The 15,397-nt window shown below is 48.0% G+C and overlaps 1 protein-coding gene across 1 annotated transcript in view; it reads left to right on the top strand.

Annotated features, from left to right (window-relative positions):
• The first annotated feature begins 234 nt into the window (after positions 1–234).
• Positions 235–15,397, top strand: part of GRK7 (G protein-coupled receptor kinase 7) — a 34,834-nt gene continuing 19,671 nt past the window's right edge. Inside the window, exons 1-2 of the mRNA XM_030873525.2 lie at positions 235–840; positions 2,194–2,631. Coding sequence (XP_030729385.2) covers positions 235–840; positions 2,194–2,631 — 1,044 coding nt within the window. The remainder of the gene's footprint in view (positions 841–2,193; positions 2,632–15,397) is intronic.

The raw sequence follows: 15,397 nt of genomic DNA, 5'->3' as shown, positions 1-15,397 counted from the left end.
GAGGCGCCCTTCCCTGGCCGGCTATACATAGCCAGCAAAGCTTCTTACAAGAGAAACCTCTTTCCTCATCCTCCATCAGTCCCACCCTCAGACCCGAAGCTTCGCTGTAAATCCCGCAGAAGTCGCTGCACCTTGGACCAGACAGCAGCCAGCTGGCCCGGGCCTGACGGCGTCCCCGCCACAGCCCTCCATCCTTCCTTTTCTGTGCCGAGGGAGCACGACTGGTGCTCCGCCATGGTCGACATGGGGGGCCTGGACAACCTGATCGCCAACTCGGCCTACCTGCAGGCGCGGAAGTCCTCGGATGCCGACAGCAAGGAACTGCAGCGCCGACGCCGGACCCTGATGCTGCCCGGGCCACAGAGCTGCGAGCAGCTCCGCCAGGCGCCGCCCAACGACTTCCACAGCCTGTGCGAGCAGCAGCCCATCGGCCGCCGCCTCTTCCGGGACTTCCTAGCCACAGTGCCCGCGTACCAGGAGGCCGTGGGCTTCCTGGAGGAGGTGCAGAGTTGGGAGCTGGCCGAAGAGGGTCCCGCCAAGGGCAGCACGCTGCAGGGGCTGGTGGCCACTTGTGCGGCCTCCCCGGGGCACCCACACCCCTTCCTCAGCCCAGCTCTGGTCACCAAGTGCCAAGCAGCCACCACGGAGGAAGAGCGAGCATCCCTGGTGGAGCTGGCCAAGGCTGAGGCCATGGCCTTCTTGCAGGACCAGCCCTTCCTAGAGTTCCTGGCCAGCCCCTTCTATGACAAGTTTCTGCAGTGGAAAGTCTTTGAGATGCAACCCGTGTCAGACAAGTACTTCGAAGAGTTCCGGGTGCTGGGGAAAGGTGGTTTTGGGGAGGTAAGTGTTTCAGAATAGCCAGGCTGGAAGACGAAATAGACAGCATAATAGAGTTTTATTTCACCTCTTTTTTTTTTTTTTCCTTTTTAATCTCAAGGGAACTTAGAACTAATCTCAGTGCCACATGTGGAGAAAGAATTCCTAACTTGCTCTCACGTCTTCTTTCCGGTCACCGCGTGAAATAAAATGAGAATGGCATAGGAAAAACTAACAAAATGTGGAACTGGCCAAGAATCTTTATCCTGGGGTCTACAACAGGCAGGCACACACTGAAATGCCCCTCTGGTGAATGATAGCAACAAACAATGGGGGATCCCCCTTTCCCCTTAATTGTGGTAATGGAGGTAATTTGAGAAAAACTTCAGAGAGCTAAGAAAACACTCATCTTGAATTAAAGCCTGGAATTCCTTTTGCACCAATGCTGTGCTCATCTTTCTTTTTTTTAAGTTGAAAACAATTCTTTAAGGTAAAAGTCACATTAGCCGTTAACCATTTTAGAGTATATAATTTAATAGCATTTGGTACATTACAATCTTGTATAACTATCATCTCTATCTAGTTCCAAGATATTTTCGTCACCCCTACGCCCATTAACAATTACTACCCATTTCCCCCACTCCCCCAACCCACCCAGCCCCTGGCGACCACTGGGCTGCTTTCTGTCTCTGGATTTGCCGATTCTGGTGTGTCCTAGCAATGGAGTCACACAGTATTTGAGCTTTTGTGGCTGGCTTCTTTCACTGCGCGTAAGGTTCAGAGGTTCATTCACATTGTAGCATGTATCAGTACTTCATTCCTTTTTAGAGCTGAATAACATTCCGTTGTACGGGAATACTACATTCAATTCATGTATCCATTCATCTATTGCTGGACAGTTGGGTTGTTTCCACCTTTTGGCTGGCGTGAATAGTGCTGCTGTGAACATTTATGTACAAGAATTTGTTTGAATACCTGCTTTCATTTCTCTTTCATATATGTCTAGGAGTGGAATTGCTAGGTCTTAGGGCAATTCCATGTTTAACGTTTTGAGAAATCACCAAACTCTTCCAAGTTTTAAGTTCCCACCAGCAACACGTGAGGGTTTCAATTTCTCCACATCCTTGCCAGCACTTGTTATTTTTCCTTTTTTTTTTTTTTTTTAATTATGGCTTACATAGTGGGGGTGAAGTGATACCTCACTGTGGTCCCAGCTCTATCTCAAAGAATCCTTCTCACTCACAGCTTCTCTTTTCTCAGAAGCCTGCCATCTTTCCACCTTGGTGGTTTTCTGCTCCTCCACCCTCTGTATCCCCCTTCCCCTTCCTGTCTCCAGTACTGTCTACTTCTTCCTCTCCCTTTCTTTCTCTCCTTAAGGTATGTGCTGTCCAGGTGAAAAACACCGGCAAGATGTATGCCTGTAAGAAACTGGACAAGAAGCGGCTGAAGAAGAAAAATGGTGAGAAAATGGCTCTCTTGGAAAAGGAAATCTTGGAGAGGGTCAGCAGCCCTTTCATTGTCTCTCTGGCCTATGCCTTTGAGAGCAAGTCCCATCTCTGCCTGGTTATGAGCCTGATGAATGGGGGAGACCTCAAGTTCCACATTTACAGCGTGGGCGAGCGGGGCCTGGACATGAGCAGGGTGGTCTTCTACTCGGCCCAGATGACCTGCGGCGTGTTGCACCTCCACTCCCTCAGCATCGTCTACCGGGACCTGAAGCCCGAGAATGTGCTTCTGGACGACCTCGGCAACTGCAGACTGTCCGACCTGGGGCTGGCTGTGGAGATCCGGGATGGCAAGCCCATCACCCAGAGGGTGAGTGGCTCTTCGTGGGCCCAAAGGTGGGGCATAGAGTCAGAGAGGAGGGGAGAGGGCCGTTCTATTCCCAGGACAAGCAGAACCTTGGACTTAATGCTTTTAATTTCCTTGTTCTTAAAGCCCTTGTGCTGTCATCTTGCCTTAAGTGGAGTGGTGTAAGAGGATTAGCTCTTTGGGGCCTACTTTACTTTCCTCTCACTGGAAGCAGAGGGGAGCCTTCTTTGTGAGCTGGAGATGATCTGTGCCTTCACCGTGCGATGGTAAGAGCTGAAGCCCTAGCCAGGATCTAGGTATGTCCCACCAATAACCACCTCCCTGGTGCCATGTTCCTGAGTCAATAGAGCCTTGGTTTCCTTTTCCAGAAATTTTTAGGGGCTGGACCCTAAAATTTCAGGATTCTAGGAGGTAAAATTTAATAGGATAAGAAATAGAAGAAACCCCAGCATTTAGCACATTAAAGTAAATATCTCCTTTTCTGTTGAGTGCGCACTGGGGGAATGTTTTACGTTGGACAAAGGTGAAATTTTCAATGAAAATACATATACAAGACAACAAAGGCAATTGATGTTTATTTTGATCAACTTGGTTCAAGGTGATGGCAGAGAATTCTTTGATTAAAAAAGGAATTATAATTAAGCAATTATGTTAAGTGAACAATACAAAAATCTCTCCGATTCTGACAGTTCTTTACCACTGAGTTTCTGTGCACAAAGGTGGGAGAATTCCCAGGAAGATAAGGGTCCGTCAGGTTCCTAAATATCCACTTAAAACTTTGTTTTTGCACAGTTTCCAGCTTACAGGTCAGAGAGGACAGTCAGGCAAGGATGTGAGATGTGATTTCATGGCAAGTTTGGGAAACCACAGGTGAATTTATGTGGCTATAATGTAAGGAATGTTGACAAGATGTGTAGGGCTCAGATCATGCAAAGGCATTGGAATTCTTTCTTGTGAGGGACCAGAAGCCATTGAAGGGTTTTAAGAAAGGGAATGGTGTGATTAGATTTGCATTTTTTTTTATTATGTTTTTTTAGCGGTACGCGGGCCTCTCACTGTTGTGGCCTCTCCCGTTGCGCAGCACAGGCTCCGGACGTGCAGGCTCAGCGGCCATGGCTCACGGGCCCAGCCGCTCCGTGGCACGTGGGATCTTCCAGGACCGGGGCACGAACCTGTGTCCCCTGCGTCGGCAGGCAGACTCTCAACCACTGCGCCACCAGGGAAGCCCTAGATTTGCATGTTTTTAAACACCAATTTGGATTGTAGATGAGAGGCAGAGGAGCTAGTTAGGAGGCATATGCGGTGGCTCAGGAAGAGATGATGAGGCCTGTATAAGACAGTAGGATTGAAGAAGTGGGAATAAAGTGGAGCTGTTGGAAAGAGACCTGATGGGACTTCAGGACCAGCTGGGTATGAGGGTAAGTGATGCGGAAGGTCTCTAGCTCCAGTGACTAGAAGGAGGAACAGAGTTATGGGAAAGCTGGTTTAATTGGGAGTGTAGTGTGTATGAGGCTCCTATGTGACAGGCAGGTAGACATTTAGATAAAGATCTGGTGCTCTGATGAGAGGTCAGAGCTAGACATTGGAATTTGGAGTCATCATGACTTGGGAAGCAGCAGACACCACTGGGTTGTTTGGGAAACAGTGGAGGAAGAGGACCAGGGATGGTAGCTAAGGAACATCAACATGTAGGGGGTGTTGAAGCAAAGGGGCCTTGAAGAGGTTAAAGAAGTAGGACGAGAGTGACAGAGTCATGGGAGCTGTATCAGTTAAGGGTTGATTTCAGCAGCATATCATAGAAAACCCAAATAATAGTGGATTAAACAAGAGAGGGGGTTATTTTTCTTATGTAACAAGTAGTGTGGCGATAAGCATGGTTGGTATTAGTTCCGCAGCTCCAGGATAACGGGATCGACATCTCTGTCATTTTGGCCTTTTTGACATGTGCAAGATGGCTGCCCTAGCCCCAGCCATCAGGTCCATGTTCCAGGCAGGAGAAAGGAGGAAAGGTCAGGAGTAAATAGGCAGGCACGCACCGACCGAATATGTCTCCAAATATGAACTTCCTTGGAAGGCCCATCTGACAGCTTCCATTTAAATCTCATTGGCTAGAACTATTATCTGGCCATCCCACCTGTAGGGGAAGCTGATAAATGACTTTTTTTTTTTTGGAATGAGAAACACAGGATATGGAGCAGGTAACTGGCAGCCTCCTCCACAGGAGCCAAAGGAGAAGAGGATTTAAGGGAGGAGAGTGATCAGCACTGTCGAGTGCTGCCAAGAGGTCAGCAGGGGATTTGACAGTCAGGAAACCACAGTGTCCTCAGGAAGAGTGATGTTCAAGGTCAGAACTCAGACTGTGGAGGTTGGATTGACCTGGGAGTAGAAAGTGAGACAAAGGAAGGAGGGAGACTGGTCACTACAGGAGGACACAGGGAGGAGGATGGAGTTTTAAGGAGGGGAGATTTAGATGCTGAGACAAGAATCAGGAGAGAAAGTGCTGGTTCTGTAGGAAGGAGAGGCTGAATGAGGGTGGAGAAACCGAGGAAGAGGTGGGGATGGGATGGAGGACTTCCATATCACTGTCTCCTAAGTTGGGGTGGAAGAAGCGGGAAGATGGCGGGGAAGCAGAGTGTTCGCCTCCGTGGGACTTTGCTGTGAAAACAGAAACGTTGTGGGACTTCCCTGGTGGCGCAGTGGTTAAGAATCTGCCTGCCAGTGCAGGGGACACGGGTTCGAGCCTTGGTCCGGGAAGATCCCACACGCTGCAGAGCAACTAAACCCGTGTGCCACAACTACTGAGCCTGAGCTCTAGAACCCGCGAGCCACAACTACTGAGCCCACGAGCCACAACTACTGAAGCCCACGCGCCTAGAGCCTGTGCTCCGCAACAAGAGAAGCCACCGCAATGAGAAGCCCACGCACTACAACAATGAGTAGCCCACGCTCGCTGCAACTAGAGAAAGCCGCACGCGGCAACGAAGACCCAACGCAACCAAAAATAAACAAATAAAAATAAAGTTAAAAAAAAAAAACGGAAACGTCGTGAATCCATGTCTGTCTATGCATGGAAAAACCAAAGTGTATTTCTTCACTTATTGTCATAAGTGACAATGAATTCGCATTGTCACTTATGCAGAGGAGACGTGTTCCTTCTGAGTGTCTCATAGGCATGTATCATGCTAATCGGTGGTACATCTCCACCTTGCTGAAGGTTGAGGAGACACATAGCTCTGTCTCTTGTAAATCCTTTCTCAGTCTTCCTCCAGCTCTATTCATGGGCCAAGAGAATATTTAAGGACAGTTCCTTCAGTGGCTCCTGTGTCCAGCTGCCTGACTCTTTTGGAAACTGGAGGAAGCTTTCCGTGCCTCCTCAGTATTGTCCACTATAACGAACGCAGTTGGTGGAGAAGTTTACTCACTGAAGACCTCTCGCCCTTTTGCCTTTCCTGAGTCCCTCTTTGTCCCATGAGACCAAATTTCTGGGTTTAGACCACTTGCCCCAGTCCTCAGACCTGCCTCCAAATCCCAGGGGACCCTCAGGAAGGGTGCAGGGTGGGGAGGGGAAGAGTCAGAGAGAAAGTTTAGAAGCCATAAAAAGAAAGACAGGGCTTCCCAGGTGGCGCAGTGGTTGAGAGTCTGCCTGCCGATGCAGGGGTCGCGGGTTCGTGCCCTGGTCCGGGAAGATCCCAAATGCCGCGGAGCGGCTGGGCCCGTGAGCCATGGCCGCTGAGCCTGCACGTCCGGAGCCTGTGCTCCGCAGCGGGAGAGGCCACAACAGAAAGAGGCCCGTGTACCGCAAAAACAAAACAAAACAAAAAACAGAAAAAAGGAAAGCATCCCTCTTTCACTGTTTATCCCTCCACATAGCTAAGTAGAGCCCCTCGGTTTCCTATGTACTGTAGCTCCCACACATGTAACTGGGCCCCCAAGTGGATTTTAAGGTCATTATACTCACAACATTTCACAGAAGAAATGAAAAGGAACATATTTACAGGGCTTCTGTAACCACTAACATTGTTTTGATGTCAAGATACTGTATAAAGAAGTACTGTGAACATTATGAAGAAGGTGTGAAGGAAAAATCACCCTGATTATGAAGGTTGATACCTGCCTGAACTCTGTGCAATCCTTCCAGAAAAGTTAAGGCATCGTGGCTTTGGAGACATTGCTAGCTGCTTCTCATTCAGCTACTCATTCAGTCTTTTGTAAGCTAGCATTGCTTTCTGCTACATATGAAAGAATGCCAGATTCTCAACAATTTCAGTGCCAAGGTCTCTGTGAAAATCTCCTGGCCTTTTCCTCCTGTCACAAGATGGCTTTTGCAGCTCCAAACATCAAGTCCACATTCCAGGATGGAAGAAAGGAGGAGAAAGGAGAATGTTAACAGACTCTGCTTACACCCCGTTGGCCAGGACCATGCCACATGTTCACCTCTAGCTGTAAGGGAGCCTGAAAAATAGTTTTTCATTGTCCAGCCTCTATTGCAGGGGATGATAAGGGAGATGGGGAGTGAGATCAAGTGTTGGATGAGCTGACAGCATCTGTCACCAGCCCCCAGGAAAAGAATATTGAAAAAGATGAGGAAATCTGGTTCAGTTTTTAACTCACACAGGCATTAAAATTCACAAATAATTGTTACAGTGGTGTGGTAGGTAGATTCTAAGATGACCTCCAATGACCCTTGCCCCTGTATAATTTTTTTCCCATTGACTTGTGGGCAAGACCTGTGAATATGGTGAGCCATCACTCGCATGATTGTATTACATTATAAGGCAAAATGGATTTTGAAGATGCATTTATGGTTACTAATCAGTTGATTCTGAGTTACTCAAAAGAGAAATTAACCAAGTGGGGCTGACCTAATCACGTGAGTCCTTTAAATCTGGGTATAGAGGTCAGAGACAGCAGAACTCAGAAACTGAAAGCATGAGAGGGCTTCAACACACCATTGCTGGCTTTGAAGATGGAGTGAACCACATGGCAAGGAATGTAGGTGGTCTCCAGAGCCGAGAGCTGCCTCTGAATGACAGCCAGAAACATAGCAGGGACCTCAGTCTTGCAACCACAGTGAACTGAGTTCGGCCATAACCACATGAACTTGGAAGAGGGTCCTGAGCTCCAGATGAGAGTGCAGCCCAGCAGAATCTTGACTTTGGCTTTGTGAGATCCTGACCAAAGAACCCCTCCAATGCTGTGCTCAAACCTACAGAACTGTGAGGTAATAAATGGGTGTTTTTTTGTTTTTTTTTTTTCTTTTTTTTTGCGGTACGCAGGCCTCTCACTGCTGTGGCCTCTCCCGTTGCGGACCACAGGCTCCAGACGCGCAGGCTCAGCGGCCATGGCTCACGGGCCCAGCCGCTCCGCGGCATGTGGGATCTTCCCGGACCGGGGCACGAACCCGTGTCCCCTGCATCGGCAGGCGGACTCTCAACCACTGTGCCACTAGGGAAGCCCATGGGTGTTGTTTTAAGCTACTAAGTTTGTGGTAATTTGTTACACACCAATAGAAAACTCATTAATAAAGGAAGATAGCCAATGGAAAGATGAAAAATGGCATCAACATTAATGGTGACGATAGCAAGGTACTGGACACTGTTAGAGGGACGTTTTCTTTTCCAGCAGGGATCAGTGCACCTACCATCTACTACAGACATACCACAGAGATATTGTGGGTTTGATTCCAGACATTTTTTGGTTTCCCAGTGTATATAAAAGTTATGTCTACGAAGTATGCAATAGAATTATGTCTAAAAAACTATATACATACCTTAATTTAAAAATAATGCTATTGGCAGAATGGTACAACAGACTTGCAGGGTTGCCATAAACCTTCAATTTGTAAAAAATTCAATATCTGCAAAGTGCAGTAAAGCAAAGCACAATAAAACGAGGTATGCCTGTATAATAGAACTTGAAACTCTTAATTGAATTTGAAACTCTGGAACTAATTCTTCCCAGTGGGTAACCCTTCCCTAGGTATGAGCTGAGCCTCCCTGGAGGGACACAGGCCCTGTCAGGCTATTTCAGGACACCAGGTGAAATACTTTGGACATTGCTTTATAGGCAGCAAGGAGCCATTGAAGGTTTATCAACAGGAAATGGCATGACCAGAGTGATTCTTTTTTTTTTTTATTGAAGTATATTTGATTTACAACGTTGTGTTAATTTCTGCTGTACAGCAAAGTGACTCAGTTTTATATATATATTCTTTTTCATATTCTTTTCCATTATGGTTTATCATAGGATACTGAGTATAGGTCCCTGTGCTATACAGTAGGACCTTGTTGTTTATCTATCCTATATATAATACTTTGCCTCTGGTAATTCCAAACTCCCAGTCCTTCCACCCCCTTTCCCCTTGGCAACCACAAGTCTGTTCTGTATGTCTGTGAGTCTGTTTCTGTTTCGTAGATAAGTTCATTTGTGTCGTATTTTAGATTCCACATATAAGTGATATCATATGGTATTTGTCTTTATCTTTCTGACTTCACTTAATATGATAATCTCTAAGACCATCCATATTGCTGCAAATGGCATTATTTCATTCTTTTTTATGGCTGAGTAGTATTCCATTGTATATATGTACCACATCTTCTTTATCCATTCATCTGTCAATGGACATTTAGGTTGTTTCCATGTCTTGGCTATTGTAAATAGTGCTGCTATGAACATGGGGGTGCATGTATCTTTTTGAATTATAGTTTTGTCTGGGTATACAGAATGATTCTTTAAGGAGATGACTGAAACTATGATGAATTCAAGTAGAGGGAGCCTGGGGTTCAGGAGAAAGGGGGGCCAGTAAGGAGCTACTGTAATAACTCCCACATGAGGTAATGAGGGTTGAAGTAGGGCCCAAGGCTCTGAGCAGTCTTACATCCAGAGCTCAGCTGCCTGGCTTCACCTAGCCTCCATCAAGACCCACGTCTGTACTCACCTCTCTTAAATCACGGCTGTCCCCAGTGGAGGGGACGGGGTTGTGGAGAGAACAGAGCCACTTCTAGAAGGTGGTGCCTTTTGCCCCGTGGAGCCCCTGGCTGCTGGTAATTGGGCAGTGACTCAGGAAGGAAAGGCGAGGGTAGTTCTGCTCGAGTCTAAAAAAGACTGAGACAGACACACGACAAGAGGCGGGGAGGCTTAAGAACACTGGCCACGGGCTTCCCTGGTGACGCAGTGGTTGAGAGTCCGCCTGCCGAGGCAGGGGACACGGGTTCATGCCCCGGTCCGGGAAGATCCCACATGCCGCGGAGCGGCTGGGCCCGTGAGCCATGGCCGCTGAGCCTGCGCGTCCGGAGCCTGTGCTCCGCAACGGGAGAGGCCCGCGTACCACAAAAAAAAAAACCTCTTACAACAGTAAGAGGCCCGCGTACCACAAAAAAAAAAAAAGAACACTGTCCTGGGAGGCAGAAACCCTGGCTTATCGCTGACTCACTGTGTCTGGCATCTCAGGCAGGCCCCAGAACATCCTTAATCTCTAAGATTTCATGAGTCTATGAGATAGTCTTTGAATTATTTGTAGGAAAAGACTCGCAAACGCCAAAGGTAAACACATGGCATACGTTTTACTATGATTTACTGGGATATCAGTAAGGGTTCTTACCGGACAAAGGGAAGTTACTTAAGAAAATGAAATTAATGGTTTACATAACTAAGAAGCCCAGAGTGATCCAGGGTCTGAGCAGTATCAGCGGGAAACTCTCCTTCCGTGCCCCAGCTCTGCTCTCCTCGGCATTGGCCTCACTCCTGCTCTCAGGGGCTCCTGAGTGGGGGCCACCGACAGCTCCACGCATATCCTACCAACCAAGCAATCCCGTGGAAAGAGAACAGTTCTTTACGAACAGTTCCTTCAAATTCCCAGGGAAGACCCTCAATGGACAGCTCAAGTCACATGCCCAAGCATAACCAAGTCCATTAGCCAGGCTAGATCTCTGCTGTGCTCAGGGACCAGGGACACGTTCTGTCCTATATATATATATATATATATATATATATATATATATATATATATATATATATATCAGGAACTGAGGGCAGAGGAACGTGTTCTCCAATGGAAAGTAGGGATGGAGGGACTTCCCTGGTGGTCCAGTGGTTAAGGCTCCGCGCTTCCAATGCAGGGGGCGAGGGTTCGATCCCTGGTGGGGGAACTAAGATCCCACATGCTGCGTGGCGTGGCCAAAAGAAAAAGAAAGAAAAGAGGGGTGGAAGAGAACGGTGAAATGGAATTCAGATAAGCAAAAACAGCGGGTACCCCTAATAACTGCTGTTATCTCAATGGTTTGAAAAGTTTGGAAGAGTTCTGACCTCTTAATCAAGGGATGATGGGATCTAGAGCCTTTCTATAAAGACTTACAAGATAGGGAGTATTATGGAGATGGAGAAATTGAGACTCAGAGAGGTTAAGTGACCCCCCTAAAGTCACATCTCTCATACGTGAGATGAACCCAGGTGTGCCAGGTTCAAGAGCACTTACGGTTTTGACTCCACCTTGTCAAGTTCACACACGGAGCAGCATGTGGCCTCTGGTCTGTAATGCTATAAAAGGCCCTCCACTAAGTAAAACTCAGAATGAGTGCATGTGGTGACACAGCATATCTTCCTCAGTCTGGTCTGATATGGACCTCAACCTCAAGCCTAGCTGAACCTCTAATGGAGTTAAGACTTTGGAAAAGGATTGGCCCAACCTTTACAGGGAACGATGTGACTAATGTCTCAGTCAGCCTTCCCACACCCAGGCACAATATCATTAAATGTGGTCCCAGCCACTGTCAATATTCACCTTTAATAGATGTGATAAGCGCTCCTGCCTGTTCTCAGCTGACATCCACGTGCACACAATAAAACTAACTCAGCATTTTTAGAACTGCCAGGTGAATATAACAGGAAAATTGGGCAATGGGACTCGTGCTGGGACTTTTCAAATTCAACCATCTATGTGGAGAACAGTGACCTTCAGATATTGTGGAACATGAGTGAGTCCTTAAAACTTGCTATATTGTCAGGAATTGGAATGAAGTTAGTGCAGTGACCCAAAAGCTTGTGATATGTTTGGTTACCATGTCCTGCCTCTAACCAACTCCTCACATTCAGAGGGATAATATCATAGAGTTTGGGCATAATATTTATTTTGAAGCTTCTGTCATGTCGACTACAATGCTAGTGACACACTGAATAAGTGATTTTGTCTATTTATTTTTTAAATTTTTTTATTTTATTTTTGGCTGCATTGGGTCTTCATTGCTGCACGTGGGCTTTCTCTAGTTGCGGCGAGCGGGGGCCACTCTTCGTTGCAGTGTGCGGGCTTCTCATTGCAGTGGCTTCTCTTGTTGCAGAGCATGGGCTCTAGGGCACCCGGGCTTCAGTAGTTGTGGCTCGTGGGCTCAGTAGTTGTGGCTCGCGGGCTCTAGAGCACAGGCTCAGTAGTTGTGGCGCATGGGCTTAGTTGCTCTGCAGCATGTGGGATCTTCCCGGGCCAGGGCTCAAACCCATGTCCCCTGCATTGGCAGGCGGATTCTTAACCACTGTGCCACCAGGGAAGCCCTGAATAAGTGATTTTAAAAAGATCTCTGAGTGTGTTTCATCAGAAGTTAATACCTACATACATCACAACCATTATGACCCTGCTCCAAAAAATTTTCTCTTTGAGAATTTACTTCTGAGAACCACACAGGACAGGCATTCTGGCTACTTCACGGTCACATATTGGTCTCTACCAAAATCCTAACCAGCGGGCTTCCCTGGTGGCGCAGTGGTTAAGCATCTGCCTGCTGATGCAGGGGACACGGGTTCGTGCCCCGGTCCGGGAGGATCCCACATGCCGCGGAGCGGCTGGGCCCGTGAGCCATGGCCGCTGAGCCTGCGCACCCGGAGCCTGTGCTCTGCAACGGGAGAGGCCACAACAGTGAGAGACCCGCGTACCGCAAAAAAAAAAAAAAAAAAGTATCACTCCATCTGAAGTGAGAGCAGATCAGAAGGGATTCGGGTGGATTGTGGTCATTTGTAATCCAGGTGAGAGATGATGGCAGCTCAGCCAACAGGATGGGTGGTGGAGCCAGAGCACAGTGTTTGAACTGGGAAGAGATTCCAGAATGACTGGGCCTCAGTGATCGTTTGGACATGGGCTAAGGGAGAGAGGGCTGTCGAGGGTGATTTACTAGGTGAGGTCATGTCACAGGTACAGACTTGGCCCTGAGTACAACAGGATACCAGGCAAACAAATGCCTGCCTTCATGAAGCCGAGGACAGGGAAGAGACTGATAAGTCAAAGGGCCCTGACAGTACAGCAGTCAGACTGTCCAAGTTGAGAGCATAGGAAGGGCACCAGCCCGACATTGGGTCATGGGGTCAGGAGGGGCTTTCAGGAGGAAATGACAACTGAGTCGAGACTTACAAGGCAAACAGAAGTGAGGCAGGTCATCATCAAAATATCTAGAAACAATAAATGCTGGAGAGGGTGTGAAGAAAAGGGAACCCTCTTGCACTGTTGGTGGGAATGTAAATTGATACAGCCACTGCAGAGAACAGTATGGAGGTTCCTTGAAAAACTAAAAATAGAACTACTGTATGATCCAGCAATCCCACTACTGGGCATATACCCTAAGAAAACCATAATTCAAAAAGAGACATGTACCACAATGTTCATTGCAGCTCTATTTACAAGAGCCAGGACATGGAAGCAACCTAAGTGTCCATCGACAGATGAATGGATAAAGAAGATGTGGCACATATATACAGTGGAATATTACTCAGCCATAAAAAGAAACGAAACTGAGTTATTTGTAGTGAGGTGGATGGACCTAGAGTGTGTCATACAGAGTGAAGTAAGTCAGAAAGAGAAAGACAAATACCGTATGCTAACACATGTATATGGAATTTAAGGGAAAAAAAATGTCATGAAGAACCTAGGGGTAAGACAGGAATAAAGACACAGACCTACTAGAGAATGGACTTGAGGATTTGGGGTGGGGGAAGGGTAAGCTGTGACAAAGTGAGAGAGTGGCATGGACATATATACACTACCAAACGTAGGGTAGATAGCTAGTGGGAAGCAGCCGCATAGCACAGGGAGATCAGCTCGGTGCTTTGTGACCGCCTGGAGGGGTGGGATAGGGAGGGTGGGAGGGAGGGAGACGCAAGCGGGAAGAGATATGGGAACATATGTATATGTATAACCGATTCACTTTGTTATAAAGCAGAAACTAGCACAACACTGTAAAGCAGTTATACTCCAATAAAGATGTTAAAACAAAAAAAGTGAAGCAGGTGAAGAGAAAGGAGAGTGGGCTTGGCACAGGGATCAGCATAGGGTGGTGGTCCTCAACTGAGGGCGATTTTGGCCCCTAGAGCCCTTTGACAATGTCTGGAGACCTTTTTGGTTGTCATGACTGGGGAGTTGCTACTGGCATCTACTGGGTAAAGGCCAGGGATGCTGCGAACGTCTTACAACGCACACCACAGCCCCTCCCCACAAATAATGATCCACCGTGTCCGTAGTGCTGCAGTGAAAACCCTGGCCAGAGGCCTGGGGCTCGGCCGAGGACAGTGTGACTCTGCAGCTGTCTGGAGGTGGAGTCACGGGCTGTGAGGGAGACAACAGGTGCTACCGAGAGCGGAGCCTGTGTCAGGCCCTAGGAGGCTGCAGGAGTCAGACAAGGGCATTCGAGCCCAATGCCAAGGGTGCTGGGGAGCCACTGAAGGTTTCCAGGCAGGAAAGTGACAAAATCAGCCTTGGAAGGGCCAACAGGAAGAGGGAGTTGGTATGAGGGTAAGGAGGAGAGGAGTGCAATGTTCACGGCAGCAGTATTTACAATAGCCAGGACGTGGAAACACCCATCAACAGACAGTTGGCTTAAGAAGATGGGGGTATAATATATATGTAAAATGGAATATTACTCCTTCATAAAAAGGAATGGAATCCTGCCGTATGCAGCAACATGGATGAGCCTAGAGAATATTATGCTTAGTGAACTAAGTCAAAGACAAAGACTGTATAATACCACTTATATGGAGAATGTAAAAGATAGTACAAGGGAATGTATATGCAAAACAGAAACAGACTCACAGATACAGGAAACAGAGGGGAGAGGGAAGAGAATCTGGCACTGCGCGTGGCTCGGTGCGCGGAGCATGGGTTGGCCCTCCATCTTCCGTGGGAAGTGCCAGGCTGGCACATTGTCTGTTGAGTTGTGGCAGTGAGGAGAGAAGGAGGGTCGTGAGGCTCGCGGGGTGTGGCAGGAGAGGGCTGTCATGCACGATGATGTGATCCAGGGAACAAACGGTTGCCGCCTCACCTGATTTGAGGTAAACACGTTGGAAGCTCAGAGCATCCTTTCAGATCAAGTGCAGCTGACGAAATACGGTCCACGGGATCAAAAAGATGGAAGGAGAGTGAGTCTGCCAATCTGGTTCTGCCACTTACTGTGGCTGCTGTGTACAGACGCACAGGCTGACCACAAACCCAGGCGGAGAACCTCCTTCTAACTGGCCCAGATGTGCCGCTTAGGCTCGCCATAGCCCTGCATGTGACCCCAGACAAGTCATGCCTCTTCTCTGAGCCTGATTGATACTGCTCCCCTCTGAGGACCTTTGCTGCCATGCTCTGTTCTCTGAGGGACACTAGGAGCCAGCAGGACCCCGAGGCTGCAGCCGGGTGGGCAGTGGATGAAGGCGCAGCTCGCCTGGAAGCTGAGTCGAGCAGCCACGTGCTATTGTCTCACTTCCTCACAGCCACGTGGAGCTTCGTCTGTGATTTTATTCTGAGTGTCTTCGA

This window comes from Globicephala melas, chromosome 4, assembly GCF_963455315.2.
Source record: "Globicephala melas chromosome 4, mGloMel1.2, whole genome shotgun sequence".
Taxonomy (NCBI): domain Eukaryota; kingdom Metazoa; phylum Chordata; class Mammalia; order Artiodactyla; family Delphinidae; genus Globicephala; species Globicephala melas.
This window is presented reverse-complemented; position numbering and strand designations above follow the sequence as displayed.